Source organism: Pleurodeles waltl, chromosome 9 (assembly GCF_031143425.1).
Source record: "Pleurodeles waltl isolate 20211129_DDA chromosome 9, aPleWal1.hap1.20221129, whole genome shotgun sequence".
NCBI classification, from domain to species: Eukaryota; Metazoa; Chordata; class Amphibia; order Caudata; family Salamandridae; genus Pleurodeles; species Pleurodeles waltl.
Window position 1 is genome coordinate 1,050,920,185 of NC_090448.1, and position 19,983 is coordinate 1,050,940,167.

Consider the following 19,983-nt stretch of genomic DNA (forward strand, 5'->3'; position numbering starts at 1 on the left):
TTCCCCGGACCGCGACCCTTTGAACCTAAAGTCCCGACGCCTGGGAGAGACCCTGCACCCGCAGCCCCCAGGACCTGAAGGACCGGACTTTCACTGGAGAAGTGACCCCCAGGAGTCCCTCTCCCTTGCCCAAGTGGAGGTTTCCCCGAGGAATTCCCCCCTTGCCTGCCTGCAGCGCTGAAGAGATCCCGAGATCTCCCATTGACTTCCATTACAAACCCGACGCTTGTTTCTACACTGCACCCGGCCGCCCCCGCGCTGCTGAGGGTGAAATTTCTGTGTGGACTTGTGTCCCCCCCGGTGCCCTACAAAACCCCCCTGGTCTGCCCTCCGAAGACGCGGGTACTTACCTGCAAGCAGACCGGAACCGGGGCACCCCCTTCTCTCCATTCTAGCCTATGTGTTTTGGGCACCACTTTGAACTCTGCACCTGACCGGCCCTGAACTGCTGGTGTGGTGACTTTGGGGTTGCTCTGAACCCCCAACGGTGGGCTACCTTGGACCAAGAACTGAACCCTGTAAGTGTCCTACTTACCTGGTAAAACTAACAAAAACTTACCTCCCCCAGGAACTGTGAAAATTGCACTAAGTGTCCACTTTTAAAACAGCTATTTGTCAATAACTTGAAAAGTATACATGCAATTTTGATGATTTGAAGTTCCTAAAGTACTTACCTGCAATACCTTTCGAATGAGATATTACATGTAGAATTTGAACCTGTGGTTCTTAAAATAAACTAAGAAAGGATATTTTTCTATATAAAAACCTATTGGCTGGATTTGCCTCTGAGTGTGTGTACCTCATTTATTGTCTTGTGTATGTACAACAAATGCTTAACACTACTCCTTGGATAAGCCTACTGCTCGACCACACTACCACAAAATAGAGCATTAGTATTATCTATTTTTACCACTATTTTACCTCTAAGGGGAACCCTTGGACTCTGTGCATGCTATTCCTTACTTTGAAATAGCACATACAGAGCCAACTTCCTACATTGGTGGATCAGCGGTGGGGTACAAGACTTTGCATTTGCTGGACTACTCAGCCAATACCTGATCACACGACAAATTCCAAAATTGTCATTAGAAATTGATTTTTGCAATTTGAAAAGTTTTCTAAATTCTTAAAAGACCTGCTAGGGCCTTGTGTTAGATCCTGTTTAGCATTTCTTTTAGAGTTTAAAAGTTTGTAAAAGTTTGAATTAGATTCTAGAACCAGTTTTAGTTTCTTAAAAAGTATTCCAACTTTTAGAAGCATAATGTCTAGCACAGATGTGAATGTGGTGGAACTCGACACCACACCTTACCTCCATCTACAGATGAGAGAGCTAAGGTCACTCTGTAAACTAAAGAAAATAGCAATGGGCCCCAAACCTACCAAAGTACAGCTCCAGGAGCTTTTGGCAGAGTTTGAAAAGGCCAACCCCTCTGAGGATGGCAACTCAGAGGAGGAAGATAGTGACTTGGAGGGAAATTCCCCCCCTCCAGTCCTACTTAGGGAGAGCAGGGCTTCTCAAGCCCTGACTCCACAAATAATAGTCAGAGATGCTGGTTCCCTCACAGGAGGGACCAACAACTCTGAAATCACTGAGGATAACTCCAGTGAAGAGGACATCCAGTTAGCCAGGATGGCCAAAAGATTGGCTTTGGAAAGACAGATCCTAGCCATAGAGAGGGAAAGACAAGAGATGGGCCTAGGACCCATCAATGGTGGCAGCAACATAAATAGGGTCAGAGATTCTCCTGACATGTTGAAAATCCCCAAAGGGATTGTAACTAAATATGAAGATGGTGATGACATCACCAAATGGTTCACAGCTTTTGAGAGGGCTTGTGTAACCAGAAAAGTGAACAGATCTCACTGGGGTGCTCTCCTTTGGGAAATGTTCATAGGAAAGTGTAGGGATAGACTCCTCACACTCTCTGGACAAGATGCAGAATCTTATGACCTCATGAAGGGTACCCTGATTGAGGGCTTTGGATTCTCCACTGAGGAGTACAGGATTAGGTTCAGGGGGGCTCAAAAATCCTCGAGCCAGACCTGGGTTGACTTTGTTGACTACTCAGTGAAAACACTAGATGGTTGGATTCAAGGCAGTGGTGTAAATAATTATGATGGGCTGTACAATTTATTTGTGAAAGAACACCTGTTAAGTAATTGTTTCAATGATAAACTGCATCAGCATCTGGTAGACCTAGGACCAATTTCTCCCCAAGAATTGGGAAAGAAGGCGGACCATTGGGTCAAGACAAGGGTGTCCAAGACTTCAACAGGGGGTGACCAAAAGAAAGGGGTCACAAAGACTCCCCAGCAGAAGGGTGATGAGACAACCAAAACTAAAAATAGTAAAGAGTCTTCTACAGGCCCCCAAAAACCTGCACAGGAGGGTGGGCCCAGAGCCTCTTCACAAAACAATGGGTACAAGGGTAAAAACTTTGATCCCAAAAAGGCCTGGTGTCATAGCTGTAAACAGCATGGACACCAAACTGGAGACCAGGCCTGTCCCAAGAAAAGTTCCACTCCAAACTCCCATCCAGGTAACACTGGTATGGCTAGTCTCCAAGTGGGATCAACAGTGTGCCCAGAGCAAATCAGGGTCCACACTGAAGCTACTCTAGTTTCTGAGGGTGGGGTGGATTTAGCCACACTAGCTGTCTGGCCGCCTAACATGCAAAAATACAGACAGCAACTCTTAATTAATGGGACTAGAATAGAGGGCCTGAGGGATACAGGTGCCAGTGTCACCATGGTGACAGAGAAACTGGTTTCCCCTGGCCAATACCTGACTGGAAAAACTTACACAGTCACCAACGCTGACAATCAGAGAAAAGTACATCCCATGGCAATGGTTACTTTAGAATGGGGAGGGGTCAATGGCCTGAAGCAGGTGGTGGTCTCCTCAAATATCCCAGTGAACTGTCTGCTTGGAAATGACCTGGAGTCCTCAGCATGGGCTGAGGTAGAGCTAAAAACCCATGCAGCAATGCTGGGTATCCCTGAACTGGTGTGTGTGAAAACAAGAGCACAGTGCAAGGCACAGGGTGAAAAAGTAGAGCTGGAGTCTGGAAAAATGGCCCAGCCTACCAAGAGAACAGGAAAGTCAGTTGGGAAACCAACTGCAACACAGCAAAAGAAAGGGAACCTCTCTTCTCAGGAAGAAGTTCTGCCCTCTGAGGGAACTGAGCCTTTGGAGCTTGAACCTTATCAGGTTGAGCTCTTAGGCCCAGGGGGACCCTCAAGGGAGGAGCTGTGTAAGGGACAAGAAACCTGTCCCTCTCTTGAAGGCCTTAGGCAGCAAGCTGCTGAAGAGTCCAAAGGCAAGAAAAATGGAACACATAGGGTCTATTGGGAAGATGGGCTCCTGTACACTGAGGCCAGAGACCCCAAACCTGGTGCCACTAGGAGAGTGGTAGTGCCTCAGCTGTTCAGAGAGTTCATCCTAACATTGGCCCATGACATTCCCCTTGCTGGACATTTGGGACAAACCAAGACGTGGGAGAGGTTAGTCAACCACTTCTACTGGCCCAATATGTCCAACATGGTTAAGGAGTTTTGCCTCTCCTGCCCCACCTGTCAAGCCAGTGGTAAGACAGGTGGGCATCCAAAGGCCCCCCTCATTCCACTTCCTGTGGTGGGGGTGCCCTTTGAAAGAGTGGGTGTGGACATAGTTGGTCCACTGGAACCTCCCACGGCCTCAGGAAATATGTATATCCTGGTAGTAGTGGATCATGCTACCAGGTATCCTGAAGCTATTCCCCTTAGGTCGACTACTGCCCCTGCAGTAGCCAAGGCCCTCATTGGTATCTTTACCAGAGTGGGTTTCCCTAAGGAGGTGGTGTCTGACAGAGGTACCAACTTCATGTCAGCATACCTAAAGCACATGTGGAATGAGTGTGGAGTGACTTATAAATTCACTACACCTTACCATCCACAAACTAATGGCTTAGTTGAGAGATTCAACAAGACATTAAAGGGCATGATCATGGGGCTCCCAGAAAAACTCAAAAGGAGATGGGATGTCCTCCTGCCATGTCTGCTTTTCGCTTACAGGGAGGTACCACAGAAGGGAGTAGGGTTCTCACCCTTTGAACTTCTGTTTGGTCATCCTGTAAGGGGACCACTTGCCCTTGTTAAAGAAGGCTGGGAGAGACCTCTCCATGAGCCTAAACAGGACATAGTGGACTATGTACTTGGCCTTCGCTCTAGAATGGCAGAGTACATGGAAAAGGCAACCAAAAACCTTGAGGCCAGCCAACAACTCCAGAAGTTTTGGTATGACCAAAAGGCTGCACTGGTTGAGTTCCAACCAGGGCAGAAAGTCTGGGTTCTGGAGCCTGTGGCTCCCAGGGCACTCCAGGACAAATGGAGTGGCCCTTACCCAGTGCTAGAGAGGAAGAGTCAGGTCACCTACCTGGTGGACCTGGGCACAAGCAGGAGCCCCAAGAGGGTGATCCATGTAAACCGCCTTAAGCTCTTCCACGACAGGGCTGATGTCAATCTGTTGATGGTAACAGATGAGGATCAGGAGGCAGAGAGTGAACCTCTCCCTGATCTTCTGTCATCAGACCCAAAAGATGGTACAGTAGATGGAGTGATCTACTCAGACACCCTCTCTGGCCAACAGCAAGCTGATTGTAGGAGAGTCCTACAACAGTTTCCTGAACTCTTCTCCTTAACCCCTGGTCAGACACACCTGTGTACCCATGATGTGGACACAGGAGACAGCATGCCTGTCAAGAACAAAATCTTTAGACAGTCTGACCATGTTAAGGAAAGCATCAAGGTGGAAGTCCACAAGATGCTGGAATTGGGAGTCATTGAGCGCTCTGACAGCCCCTGGGCTAGCCCAGTGGTCTTGGTCCCCAAACCTCACACCACAGATGGAAAGAAAGAGATGAGGTTTTGTGTGGACTACAGAGGGCTCAATTCTGTCACCAAGACAGATGCTCATCCAATTCCAAGAGCTGATGAGCTCATTGATAAATTAGGTGCTGCCAAATTTCTAAGTACCTTTGACTTGACAGCAGGGTACTGGCAAATAAAAATGGCACCTGGAGCAAAAGAAAAGACAGCATTCTCCACACCTGATGGGCATTATCAGTTTACTGTTATGCCCTTTGGTTTAAAGAATGCCCCTGCCACCTTCCAAAGGTTGGTGAATCAAGTCCTTGCTGGCTTGGAGTCCTTTAGCACAGCTTATCTTGATGATATTGCTGTCTTTAGCTCCACCTGGCAGGATCACCTGGTCCACCTGAGGAAGGTTTTGAAGGCTCTGCAATCTGCAGGCCTCTCTATCAAGGCATCCAAATGCCAGATAGGGCAGGGAACTGTGGTTTACTTGGGACACCTTGTAGGTGGAGGCCAAGTTCAGCCACTCCAACCCAAGATCCAGACTATTCTGGACTGGGTAGCTCCAAAAACCCAGACTCAAGTCAGGGCATTCCTTGGCTTGACTGGGTACTACAGGAGGTTTGTGAAGGGATATGGATCCATTGTGACAGCCCTCACTGAGCTCACCTCCAAGAAAATGCCCAAGAAAGTGAACTGGACTGTGGACTGCCAACAGGCCTTTGACACCCTGAAACAAGCAATGTGCTCAGCACCAGTTCTCAAAGCTCCAGATTATTCTAAGCAGTTCATTGTGCAGACTGATGCCTCTGAACATGGGATAGGGGCAGTTTTGTCCCAAACAAATGATGATGGCCTTGACCAGCCTGTTGCTTTCATTAGCAGGAGGTTACTCCCCAGGGAGCAGCGTTGGAGTGCCATTGAGAGGGAGGCCTTTGCTGTGGTCTGGTCCCTGAAGAAGCTGAGACCATACCTCTTTGGGACTCACTTCCTAGTTCAAACTGACCACAGACCTCTCAAATGGCTGATGCAAATGAAAGGTGAAAATCCTAAACTGTTGAGGTGGTCCATCTCCCTACAGGGAATGGACTTTATAGTGGAACACAGACCTGGGACTGCCCATGCCAATGCAGATGGCCTTTCCAGGTTCTTCCACTTAGAAAATGAAGACTCTCTTGGGAAAGGTTAGTCTCATCCTCTTTCGTTTGGGGGGGGGTTGTGTAAGGAAATGCCTCCTTGGCATGGTTGCCCCCTGACTTTTTGCCTTTGCTGATGCTATGTTTACAATTGAAAGTGTGCTGAGGCCTGCTAACCAGGCCCCAGCACCAGTGTTCTTTCCCTAACCTGTACTTTTGTATCCACAATTGGCAGACCCTGGCATCCAGATAAGTCCCTTGTAACTGGTACTTCTAGTACCAAGGGCCCTGATGCCAAGGAAGGTCTCTAAGGGCTGCAGCATGTCTTATGCCACCCTGGAGACCTCTCACTCAGCACAGACACACTGCTTGCCAGCTTGTGTGTGCTAGTGAGGACAAAACGAGTAAGTCGACATGGCACTCCCCTCAGGGTGCCATGCCAGCCTCTCACTGCCTATGCAGTATAGGTAAGACACCCCTCTAGCAGGCCTTACAGCCCTAAGGCAGGGTGCACTATACCATAGGTGAGGGTACCAGTGCATGAGCATGGTACCCCTACAGTGTCTAAATAAAACCTTAGACATTGTAAGTGCCGGGTAGCCATAAGAGTATATGGTCTGGGAGTCTGTCAAACACGAACTCCACAGCACCATAATGGCTACACTGAAAACTGGGAAGTTTGGTATCAAACTTCTCAGCACAATAAATGCACACTGATGCCAGTGTACATTTTATTGTAAAATACACCACAGAGGGCACCTTAGAGGTGCCCCCTGAAACTTAACCGACTATCTGTGTAGGCTGACTAGTTTTAGCAGCCTGCCACAAACCGAGACATGTTGCTGGCCCCATGGGGAGAGTGCCTTTGTCACTCTGAGGCCAGTAACAAAGCCTGCACTGGGTGGAGATGCTAACACCTCTCCCAGGCAGGAATTGTCACACCTGGCGGTGAGCCTCAAAGGCTCACCTCCTTTGTGCCAACCCAGCAGGACACTCCAGCTAGTGGAGTTGCCCGCCCCCTCCGGCCCGGCCCCACTTTTGGCGGCAAGGCCGGAGAAAATAATGAGAATAACAAGGAGGAGTCACTGGCCAGTCAGGACAGCCCCTAAGGTGTCCTGAGCTGAGGTGACTCTAACTTTTAGAAATCCTCCATCTTGCAGATGGAGGATTCCCCCAATAGGGTTAGGATTGTGACCCCCTCCCCTTGGGAGGAGGCACAAAGAGGGTGTACCCACCCTCAGGGCTAGTAGCCATTGGCTACTAACCCCCCAGACCTAAACACGCCCTTAAATTTAGTATTTAAGGGCTACCCTGAACCCTAGAAAATTAGATTCCTGCAACAAGAAGAAGGACTGCCCAGCTGAAAACCCCTGCAGCGGAAGACCAGAAGACGACAACTGCCTTGGCTCCAGAAACTCACCGGCCTGTCTCCTGCCTTCCAAAGATCCTGCTCCAGCGACGCCTTCCGAAGGGACCAGCGACCTCGACATCCTCTGAGGACTGCCCCTACTTCGAAAAGACAAGAAACTCCCGAGGACAGCGGACCTGCTCCAAGAAAAGCTGCAACTTTGTTTCCAGCAGCTTTAAAGAACCCTGCAAGCTCCCCGCAAGAAGCGTGAGACTTGCAACACTGCACCCGGCGATCCCGACTCGACTGGTGGAGATCCGACGCCTCAGGAGGGACCCCAGGACTACTCTGATACTGTGAGTACCAAAACCTGTCCCCCCTGAGCCCCCACAGCGCCGCCTGCAGAGGGAATCCCGAGGCTTCCCCGGACCGCGACCCTTTGAACCTAAAGTCCCGACGCCTGGGAGAGACCCTGCACCCGCAGCCCCCAGGACCTGAAGGACCGGACTTTCACTGGAGAAGTGACCCCCAGGAGTCCCTCTCCCTTGCCCAAGTGGAGGTTTCCCCGAGGAATTCCCCCCTTGCCTGCCTGCAGCGCTGAAGAGATCCCGAGATCTCCCATTGACTTCCATTACAAACCCGACGCTTGTTTCTACACTGCACCCGGCCGCCCCCGCGCTGCTGAGGGTGAAATTTCTGTGTGGACTTGTGTCCCCCCCGGTGCCCTACAAAACCCCCCTGGTCTGCCCTCCGAAGACGCGGGTACTTACCTGCAAGCAGACCGGAACCGGGGCACCCCCTTCTCTCCATTCTAGCCTATGTGTTTTGGGCACCACTTTGAACTCTGCACCTGACCGGCCCTGAACTGCTGGTGTGGTGACTTTGGGGTTGCTCTGAACCCCCAACGGTGGGCTACCTTGGACCAAGAACTGAACCCTGTAAGTGTCCTACTTACCTGGTAAAACTAACAAAAACTTACCTCCCCCAGGAACTGTGAAAATTGCACTAAGTGTCCACTTTTAAAACAGCTATTTGTCAATAACTTGAAAAGTATACATGCAATTTTGATGATTTGAAGTTCCTAAAGTACTTACCTGCAATACCTTTCGAATGAGATATTACATGTAGAATTTGAACCTGTGGTTCTTAAAATAAACTAAGAAAGGATATTTTTCTATATAAAAACCTATTGGCTGGATTTGCCTCTGAGTGTGTGTACCTCATTTATTGTCTTGTGTATGTACAACAAATGCTTAACACTACTCCTTGGATAAGCCTACTGCTCGACCACACTACCACAAAATAGAGCATTAGTATTATCTATTTTTACCACTATTTTACCTCTAAGGGGAACCCTTGGACTCTGTGCATGCTATTCCTTACTTTGAAATAGCACATACAGAGCCAACTTCCTACATCGCCCTTTTGGGATAAAGTGATTGCTGATTGGTTATTCATTTGCTATTCAAAACATTTGGTGCACAATGACTACTAAGTGACAAAGGCATATTTGTCTCGAAACATGAAAGGCTCATTGGCTTCCTGGTTCTCTCTGCCTCATTTCGGCATGAGTAAAAATGTCAGGCACTTTGTTTGCTGAAAGGTTTGTCATAGGAACTGTTCCTGCTATAAAATATACCAACGCATAACTACATAGCATTTTAGGAGGCTACTCTTTGCATTGTGGCTTCATACCTTTTTTATTTAAGATCTTTTACTTTTAGGGCTTGGCTCAGAGGTTTGTCATCCACTGAACATGAGCATTGAAGCAGAGTTAGCCATTGAACAAATTAAAGATGAACACCACAAAGAAATTGATCAACTCAAGCATGAACTGGAAGACATGGTGAGGACTTGTATTGGTTTGGCAAAATACAATTTAGCCTAATGGGTTCCATGGCGTTTTTTTGGGGGAGGGGGTATTTAGATGGGTTCCAGGCGGTTTACTTTTGGAACTATTAGCGAGTTATTAATCTCGAAGCAATTAACCTGGGACGCCTACATTTATTATTTGTTGTTGTTTAAAAAAAAAAAAAAAACACAAGAGCCGCCTTTATTTTTTAGCATTTCTTGTGAGTTGTTTTAATGTTAATAGAGTACTGGGGAGTACCAACACCTTTACTTACCCTTTTTTCCAAAACTGTAATGTCATGTTCCTCCTTTTGCTTGTTCATTTTATTTGCAAGTGTGACATTTGTCTCCCATTCCTGCTTATTTGTTTGTAACATAATCCTGACATTTAAATTGTTTTATCCTTTCCGATTTTTTTTCTTTTTTTTTCTTTTTACACCCCCAAGACTCTGCATTCACCCATCCCGAATTTTTTAGATCTTTGGTTGTGACATAAGTTATACTGAAGGAGGGATCTATTTTTATATCTGCTTAGAAGAGATGATTTCTTACTGAAATAGCACAGAGATGAAGCAGTACACGTTTGGGAGTTGAGTTTGGAAGATAAATGTGCAGCCTCTTTCTACAGGTTCAGGGGATTTATTTATATTGTGTGCGCGCTTTTAATGCCCCATGCAATCCCTCGATCTGTTTTAGTTGCCAGTAAGGATGAAGGCATAATGGCCAATCTGTTTGTCCATCTTCTCATCTCTTCACTATGGTTGTAAGGGGTTATGATCACGGATGCAAAGGCATCATGAAGCAGGAATTCTAGTCACCTACTTCGGCCTCAGTGACCCTGACCACCATCCAGTGATTTTTGGAGTATCTTTTACTGGTCAGAACCAGTAATTGGAAATCACAAATACATTTGTAAAGAAATGTCAATTTCATTAGTATACACTTCTGATGTATCTGTTTTACATAGTATGGATCGTGCCCTTGAGTGCTTGACAAAGTGCAGAAGTAATCATAGAATACCGCATGTAAAATAAAGGGCTAAATATTACAGATGAAAAACGAAGTCTTTTTGTTGAATGAGTTGTTTAAGCAAATGTTAACTTTTACGCTTTGAAAAGCATTGCACAGTTTGCGATGTTTTCTTCTGCATGAAAATGAATTGATTATAAATTCAATGTACATAAACCCTTTTGACAATTATGTTTTGTATTTTTATACTAGTTTGTAGATTATCTAAATCTATAGAAACCCTTAAGAGCTTTAGAATACAAACCTCTTCACCTTGAGGCACACTGTACAAGTGTAGCCCATTTCATAATAAATAGAGCACATCATTTTCACAGCATTCGTATATGTTGATTGGTTGGAGCATTTGTAGTCTTGACCGTACAAATGCAATTTTATTTTGTTTCAAGAGTCTGTTTGGCTGGAATCAGTGATCTCAGCAGAATTATCTTAAAAATGTCTCGTTTTACTAGACAGTTTAAAAAGGGAAATAATTTCAGAAGACCGAGCCTGCCAGGGCGCCCTATTCATAAACATTTGGAGGCGAGATGTCAGACATTCACTCCTGTGGGTTTATTCCTAGAGCATATTTACGAGTTGTAGAGGAATTGCAGAATCTTTGAGTTATTGAAGATTCTGGAACATATAATTATTTCCACACACCCATTTTGAGGATAGTGTAATCCTGCATGCATAAAGTGAACAGAAATGTGTTAGTTGTACGTTTGGTTTCTGGGACTAAACTATCAGAACTTTTTTTCTTGTTTGACACATATTAGTGGAACATTGAGGTTTGAAAGGCTGTGAGACTATTGTCTTTAGAGGTTGGTGGTTTATGGGTCATTAAAAATGGAAGAGAGACCGGTGAGTGGCTTTTGAAAGGGAAAAGAGCTGTGCATGTGGGTGTGTAGCCACAGAGTAGACCTTGTTTCTGGATGATGAGCGAAGTTCTAGAACACGGTTTAGAATATTGAGGTACCTTGCAGTTGGTGCAATATACAGTCTTGATATTCTCTTTTTGTTCCTTAATTTTTCTTGTGACACTGTTTCCCACTCCTTCGTTTAGGGAAACCATTATCAGAAGCAACTTGAGGAGACAAAGAGCATCTGTGAAAAAGAGCAAGTAGTTGCGCAGCAAGCGTTCAGCGAGGAGATTGGTAAGATGGAAGAGCAAATAAGTGCCCTGAATGTGCAAATACAGAACCTCGAAGGTGAGATCACAAGGCTTGGTGAGGAGCAAAGGAGGATGGAAATCAGCCATCATAATGAAAAGAAGGCTTTGCAACTGCTGTTTGAGGAAGAGAAGTCCCAGCTGCAGGAGCGGTTCAGACATGAACAAGAGGAAGCGCTCGCTCTCCAGCAGGAGCATGCCAAAGAATGTTTCAACAGAGAAAGAGAGGACCTGGTTGAGAGTAGTAGTCAGATACAGAAAGATTTGCTGGAAAAGATAGACATGTTGGTGAGGAAGTTTGAAGATGATAGAAAGGACCTGGAGGTTGACTTCTACGAACAGTTAGCCAGTTTGAAAGAGCAGCACACGGCTGAGAAGAGCGAACTGCAGCGGGAGCTCACAGAGAGGCATCAAACCGAACTCCAAGAGGCAAGGTAAGGAAGAGCAGGACCTGCTACTGGAAGTACTGACTTTGTGCTGTCTCCATAGGTCGTACTAAATGCAAATAAAGTTTTAATTCATGTTCAGGATGCTTAGAGAGTGTGAAAATATGCCTCAGGTGTGGAAGAGCAAGAAACGTTGGTTCTGTTGATATGAACAGTGTTGTTTACTGGCCAAACATTTGTAAAAGGAACTGAGCAAGCTCCAGCTTGGCCGTAGTCAAACCAAATCATGCGGTTATGCATCAGTGCCTTTTTGTTGCTCATTTGAGATGTTACAAAGCAGTACCAATGCTTGATGCAATATCTACTTTAGGATGATATACATAGTATACAGTTCATAGCCGGAACTCAACTAGAGGAACATTTGTGTAGGGTGGAAGTAATGAAAAATACTCGCATACCCTCTACCTCACCACATCTGTATATAGTGATTATTATCTGGCGTAAAATAACAGTTCCCCCTTAACTACAAAACTCAATCACTATCTCAAACCCCGAATCATAACACGGTATCACCGGTAAGTCTGAGTTGGTAGTGCCAGACCCTAGTTATTAATCTCCTATTTTTAAAGGTTATCCATCTCCCATTTATTTTTTCCCCCCGTTCTCAAGTTTTCCAGGCTCCACGTCTCCTGCTGGGACTGTTTCCTCTTTTTCTGGAGTGATAGTCTTACTCTTGATATGAATCTTCTCTAGCATACGCACAAAGGAATTTTGAGCCCAAGTGAAAGTGGTTCTTCCTTATGTCAGAGTACAGTAGTTCAAGGTTGACCTGTGATCTGGGTTCCAGTTAATTAGCTGTTTCTGTTTTGGAGACGGTCCGGTCTCAAAGATAGCTATCATTAACCTCCATCTCTTGTGCCTTGCCCCTAAATGTCCTTTGCCACTCCATTATGTCTGCCGGAGCAGGGACCCTTTATATTTCCTTCTGGGGGCTCCTAGAGAGCTGACTTGAGCCATAGCCCATTGGTGCCTGCAGGTCATACAACATGGTCTGGTTTGCCAGAGACTCCTTGTAGCTATTTCATCTCCATCACCTTGATTTCATCTTTCTCAGATGGCGCTCTGTCCTCACCTTGGCCCGAAGTCTGCATCCTCTAAGAGAAGTGCAGTCCCTCTTTCAGTCAAGAGGGAACCAACACTGTGAACCTTGCATCTTGCCAGATTTCAAGATTGCTTTGTTTGTGAATTCCTCACTTTTCCAATCTTTCATAATTGGAATAATAATCAACACCTTCCGGCAGAAAAGCAAAATAATTGTTAATTAAGATATGTGATATGAGGAGACAGGAAACCAGGCTAGCTGTAGGCACGGTTGGCACCATCTCTATGAAAGTTTATGGATAAATCCCTTTTCAGCCTTCTCAGTGCAGCAACAATACTCTTTAGGTTGAGGGCCTCCATGTGCTCTCTTTGTCTCAGTTACTTTATCTACGTATGCATGTAGGATATTACCACTGCAACCACATGTAGTAGGTTCTCTATCATAAATTGTTGTCAGAGGGTCAGTCTTCGTTATGGCAGTTTCTATATTTTGTTGTCCTGTACAAGGATTCTTAGCATTAGAACACTTCTAATTCTCCTCCACATTCATTCTGATACTCCTTGAAGATGAGAAGATTTTTAGTTTGCATTGTAGTGTTTATATTTATGGGCTTGCATTTTTTCAAATTGTGTTCTTTAAACCTATAAATAACAAAACAAAGTTGGAACTTCTCATCTAAATATTTTAGGATCATGGAAACGTGATATTCAATACTAAGCTGTTTATGTGGTATTTTGTATTATATTGAGTACAACACACAGTTCACACAAGTGGTAGTTGAACGGTTGAATTGTCGCACAATCTCTTTTGTCACACCGGAGGGTGGAAACGTCCTATGTTGGGTAAAGAACATTTTTTTCAGAGCTGAAAGCTAGCAACAGTGTTTATTGTCCCTATAAATGGATTACCTTTACCAGACCGCATGATGTTTTATTGCTCGTTTGCTGTAAATATTAGCCATTGTTAAACGATCATGGGTCAAATGTATTTTTACAGGGAATTAATGCACATATTTGTGTGTTCCTTGAACAATATGCTCTTATACAGCATGTAAAGATGGAGGAAGAATGATAGTAGTAATTTGTGCTGCACAATAGCTAGCCATGCTTGAACAGTTATGTGGGAGGATCTCTGTCAGTGTAAGAGCAACATACTGGGCGAACTGTGGTTGACTGTTCATAAAGTATAGCAAAGTGAAGTGAAGTGAAGGGAGATAGAAACACAGTACACAGAGCGATCAACTCGGAGATGCACAGTAACTCTTTCCATTCTAGAAAACTCTGGCTTCGATAGTACATGCATCCTAGAAATGGGATTGCCCATTATATTGTACACTGGTGAGTGGCTAGCTCCTTCTAGCCGTTCTGAATAACACAGCTTCATTTTTGTTTACATAAAAGCTGGTTGAAAAACACTTAATGGAATGGTGAACTGCTCTAAGCCAACATGAGTTCACGGCAGAAGAAAAGACCACACCAGTGTGTAGCAAAAATAATTAGTGGCGCTTTTGAAAATGTGAAAATTGAGAGGGAAGATGATGATTGTTATTTATTTGTATTCAGTTATGTGAATTGCCTTGAAAGCCGTGGACAGGGAATGCATTCTATGCTTGTGCGTCATAATGGTTGAAGAGTATCATTAGGTGCTTTTCCTTTTGTTCATCTACCCTGTTTCCAGACTGTCTATTCTTTTTGTCGCCCTCTGTTTTTGTTTGAAGTAGAATTGAAGGCATTGTTAGTTTTGAGGAATATAATTGATAGGTGTGCTCTGGGCACATTGCTGTACTATTGGCACAGTTGCCATGGAGCCCCCATCACATAAAATAGGAGTGCAGAAGATTGATTGATTGGGAGAAACATGGATGGAAAGACTTCAGCAGAGGTTATGTGCTCAAATTTAGAACATTCACATTAAAACTAGTGAATCATAAGGCAGTGAACATCTTATTTGGGACATGCTATGGTTTTTCGTTTCTAGACATGAACAACATCCTTTTAACATCATTAACCCTCAGCTCCCTGCTCCAATGCTAAATCAACATGTGTGCAGAGAACTGATCAGTGCCATGAATCCATTAATCTGAGTGGTGCAGCCTTTAGATGCACCAGTGATGAGCCAGTGGTGTATTTGTTTGTTTTGCTACATGTTTCTAGGCTGGTGACATTCTGAATTGTCACCTTTGTCTGGCTAAAAGACTAGACTGCATGCTTCCATGAAATCCCTAGTAGCAATTTCTCTTAGTCATTAGGTTGCCCTGATTCGTAGTATCCCAGGCAATGGAGACTATTTAAATTACCATACACCAGCCTGAACAAATGAAGGATAAATGAGTGAATTTTCTTATAGCTTAAAAATGCATCTCCCCGAAGAGCTCCTAATGTTTCGCAGATAGGAGAACAGAAGCACAGGGAGATCAAGTGATTTGCCTTTGATTTACATGGTTTAGTGTGATGGGCAAGTGGGAATCCTTAGCCAGATCTCTTGATTTTTTAAGTGTGGTTTGCAACCACCAGATCACATAGCCTTTCTTGAAAGAGTAGCATAAAATAGATAGAAATGTAATTGTTTTTCATCTGCGTTGAAGAAGGGTTTAGTAATGTTGTATGTTGACCACATTTAGGAAAATAATGGAAACTGAGTATGAAAGAAGAACATCTGAAGCGACTGCCCAGTTTGCAGCAGACTGCCAGGCTGCCAGAAGTAAGCATGAAGAAGCACTAAGGGACCTTAAAGTTCGCCATGGACAAGAGCTGCGAGACCTCGTGGAGCAACACAGTGAAGAGAAATCACAGTGGGACTTTGAAAAAGATGAGCTTATCCAGGAAAGTGTGGATGCCCAAGACAGACTGAGGGAGAAACTTCGAAAGGAAAAGGATATGGCCTGTTCTGTGATCTCACAGGAAAAGGAACTGCTTGCGAAACAGCTCAAGGATGAATTGAGCAAGGTGATTGCCGAAAAGGAGCAGGTGCAGAAAGAGCTAGACGATCTGCGGAGTGCTGCTGAAAAAGAAGAAAATCATTTGTCTGATAAAATACTCCAGCTGCAGAATGATCTGCGGGAAGAGTTGAAGGAAAAAGATGAACTTCTGTCTCAAGCAGAAGCAAATGTTCGAACAGTTAGTCAGCAGTTGGAGCGCCTAGGGAAAGCCTATGAGCTTGAGAAACAGGAGCTAGATACCAGACTGCAGGCATCTGAGAGGTTATACAAGGAAACCTGCGAAAGAGCTCAGCAGAAAAAGGAGATGATGAGTCTGGAGATCACAAGGCTACAGAAAACAATCACTGAGCTGGAGCATGATATGCTTTCCCTGTCGAAGCAGGAAGGTTCCTGCAAGGCTGCTTCTAAAGAGAACATGGAACTAAAGAACACAATTTCTCAGCTTCAGGATAACAAGCGGCAGCTGGAGCAGGATAGAGACACCCTCAGACATTTGGAGAAGGTTCACAAGCAGGCTTTGAAGGAAAATGTGACACTATTGGCAGAGAAATCTAGGCTTGAGCAGCAAATTCAGGACTTGCAGCATGAGCTTGCAAGGTTTTCCTGCCTGAGCAGTCCATGCACTGAAAGGCCACCAAAAGGATTGCAACACACAAATGCAGCAGAGAAGCAAGAACAGGGGCAACAAACGAGTGACTGCTGCAATGATAACACCATCCCACAAGATGGTCAGAAATGCATGGAAGAGTTGGGCTCAGTTGTGAGTCTTCAGAATAAAATTAAGGTGCTGGAAGACACAATCCAGGCTCATGCAGTGCTTAAAAGGGCATATGAACAAACCAGTGCTGAGAACAATGACCTCAAGGACCAGCTATTGCAGCTTCAGGCAAAGCTGAAGGAATTTAAAGACTATGAAAACCTTGTAGAGCAGAAACAGGCTCTTCTCTCAGAGGTTTCAAGTCTACATCTAAATCTAAATAAACAGGATGAAAGTCTGCAGACTGATTCCATGGGTGAAGTAGTATGTGATGATACTAAGAAAGAAAACCAACTCCTCCAAGAAAACCTTACACTGTTGGAAGCACGACACGCGAAAGCCATAGAAAGCAATGAGCAGCTTTATGCAGAAGTATCATGGCTGCAGGCAGAAATACAAAGTTTTGAGGAAATCACTGGAGCCTCGCTTAAGTTGGACAGAATGTATGAAGAGGTCAAAAGAGAGAACACTGATCTGAAGAGCTATGTGCCTTGGCTTCAGGAAAGGATAAAGACACTAGAAGAGAAGTCATTGCAGCATTCTGAAAGGCTGTTGTTCCACAAAGCAGTGCAGACAGAAGGTGGAGAACTACACTCTGAGATACAAAGGTTAGGGGAACGAAATAAATATCTGGAAGATTATATGCCAAAGTTTGAAAACCTACAGACGCAGTTTGAAGAGAGTAAAAAAGTTAATGTGTCTTGCAGGTTGGAAAATTGCCAGCTCCTGGAGAAAACCCGTGAACTTGAAGCCAGCTGTGAACGTTATGCCATAGAAAAAGCAGAATTGCAGAATGAGATAATTTCCATGCAGAAGCAGTTTAGAAAACTGGAAAAGACTACTGCAGCACTCTTGGATCTCCAAAAGAAGTATGTCCAGGCTGAAGTCAACAAAGAAGATAAAGGAAAGTTTCAGGAACTGAGCAAGAAGTCGGACGTAAGCACAGCGGAGAAGACCCAGTCTGAAATCCTCAAAAAGGAGCAGACCATGGCAGCAAGTGACCAAAATAACAAAAGTAGTGCGATTCAGCCGGAAGTTGAACTGCTAAGGTAACGTACATCTATAAGCCTCCATTCGTCTTTGTGTGCATGTCGCACTGTAACTCACATTACTTCCTACTGCAAACTAGAAGTGGTATGCCAAGATATTTTTTAAGGCTTCGTAATAGTAACCTGCACCACAATCCTTCGACATTCCTTAACACCTTATAAACCCACTGTACCTGTGACAGCACTGTCTCTTAATTCTACAGCCTATGAATATCTCTTCATTAACAAATTGTGCTAACATGCATGTTTTTCTGTTTTGTGCCCTTGAACATTCTTTTTTCTCTAAGCCCCATCTAGAACATGTAGATCCACCCAACATCTTTGAACCATTGCTTTCCAATGTGAAGGTTTTACATTTTAACTCTGGTGACATTGTAACTGATAGTTGTAGATGTAAGAATATGCAAAGATCTGTTTACATGTTGCTGTTACTTCTGATGACTGCATATGTCACATGGAGTATAAATGTGGTGGACGCTGGAAATGACATATTTTAATCCAATATCTGCTAGAAACATCTGGCCATGTGAACACTTATTTTTGAATAAACGAGTAGTCATGTTAGTGTTCAATTTATTCTGTGGCCCTTCGTTAGAAGTGTGGATCTAATTGAACATGTTGATGCAAATCTGATTGCATGTAGTCATGACTTTGGAGTTGCATATTAGGTCCTTATATTACATACAGCTGGCTGTTTTTTAGGGAGTGGATTCTAACCTATGTGAACATCCCTTTAGTACTGCAAGTTGGAACAATGTAATTTTGAGAATAAAGTTCAGTAGAATATTCCTCTTCAGTGGAGGCCCAAGTGAAAATTGAAGCTAATATGTTTTTAAGCTTCACAATTAATCCAATGTGTGCATATTGATGTATTTGACTTATTCTTCTAAGATAATATTCGTCACTTGGAAAACACTCTGGAAAAAGGAATATTGACTTCCAGAGATGTTGGAAAGGAAATTAAAAACTAGACACTTAAATAGTCCACAAAGCACTGTATAGTGGCCCTAACTGAGAGACAATGAACACTGACTTACTGTTATTTCCAGCAGATTATTCACTTGGTAGCAGTCTCAGGTGCTTCTCTGCTGCAAAGATTACACAAAGGCAGAAAGCAAAGCAGGAGAACCCCATAGAAGCTAAAATAGTTTGTAACCTGGAGAGTGGGAGGTCCTTTGAACATATCATTGCTTTTAAATGTAACCTAGAAATGAAAAATGTGTGTTACTAGAACCAAGTCTACCACTCTCAAAGGTAGGCACTTGCTTAGAAACCAAGGACGAAAACCAGCTGCAGCAAGCCAAGGGAGTAGACTCTTAATTTCAAATGCAACTGTTGTAGTTCTGGGCAACTTTGACAGATCTTCATCCATCAAGCATCCTTCATACTGTCACGACACAAATTCGGCTGGCTCATTATAAGGAGTTGACACTGGTTTTGGCATTTGGGGACACTGATTGTAGATAAATCTGTGCTCTCTTGATAGCAGTCTATTATGGAAAACCTACAGGAGTGAATTTCACATTAATGTAAGGCGAACATTCTCCCTATGAACGAGAGTCCATTCGTTTGGCAAAAATGCAATTGAGACTAAGGGGGTTATTACAACTTTGGAGGAGGTGTTAATCCGTCCCAAAAGTGACGGATATACCACCAGCCGTATTACGAGTCCATTATATCCTATGGAACTCGTAATACGGCTGGTGGTATATCGTCACTTTACCGTCACTTTTGGGACGGATTAACACCTCCTCCAAAGTTGTAATAACCCCCTAAATCTTTAATGATTAATGCAATTGTGCATCTTATAACAGGCAACGGTTTAGCTCATTTCTGCCCATTGGAAAGTTGGGACAGTTGCAGTGGACAATAAATACTAAGTTGTGGGAAATTGCAGAAAAAATGATTTTCCCTTTATTAATATTTAACTACCTTGGAATTATGCATTCTTTAGAATAGGCAGAGGCACCTGGACCTTGTACGCAATTCAAGAAGAGGTCTGAGAAATTGTATCTTAGAGTAGCAAATCTTAGAGTTGAAAAACAGTGTATTATGTTTGAAGCGAAAGACTGTAGTGTGAACTGGTTAGGATTCTCAATTTAAGTTGCTCCCCATCCCCCCACCCCCACCAACCTACAAAAAGGCTCATGAAAGCTACCAACCAGTGTGAATGGGGCTCCAATCCCTGCACACGATTGTGTTCTCTCCCTCACCACTAGATGTCTTAAATTGGCAACTGGTATTTGCGTCACCGTGGGGCAGTATTAGTTTGATTTCGTTTTTTGGTGCAATTGCTTTAGATGTGAAACTGAGGAGCTGAGAGAAGAAAGTTCAGCTCTGAAAAAGGAGGTTTCCAACTTTAAAGAGGAGGCTGGCCTCTACAACCAAA

General features: G+C 44.2%; 1 protein-coding gene across 4 annotated transcripts in view; it reads left to right on the forward strand.

Moving 5' to 3' along the window:
• NIN (ninein) overlaps positions 1-19,983 on the forward strand; it is a 326,206-nt gene that overhangs the window by 169,451 nt on the left and 136,772 nt on the right. For 3 of the 4 annotated variants that reach the window (XM_069208677.1, XM_069208679.1, XM_069208680.1), the window contains 3 exons: positions 9,060-9,181; positions 11,258-11,796; positions 15,471-17,594. In XM_069208677.1, the coding sequence (XP_069064778.1) occupies positions 9,060-9,181; positions 11,258-11,796; positions 15,471-17,594 (2,785 nt within the window). The remainder of the gene's footprint in view (positions 1-9,059; positions 9,182-11,257; positions 11,797-15,470; positions 17,595-19,983) is intronic. The other variant, XM_069208678.1, reaches the window with a different exon arrangement.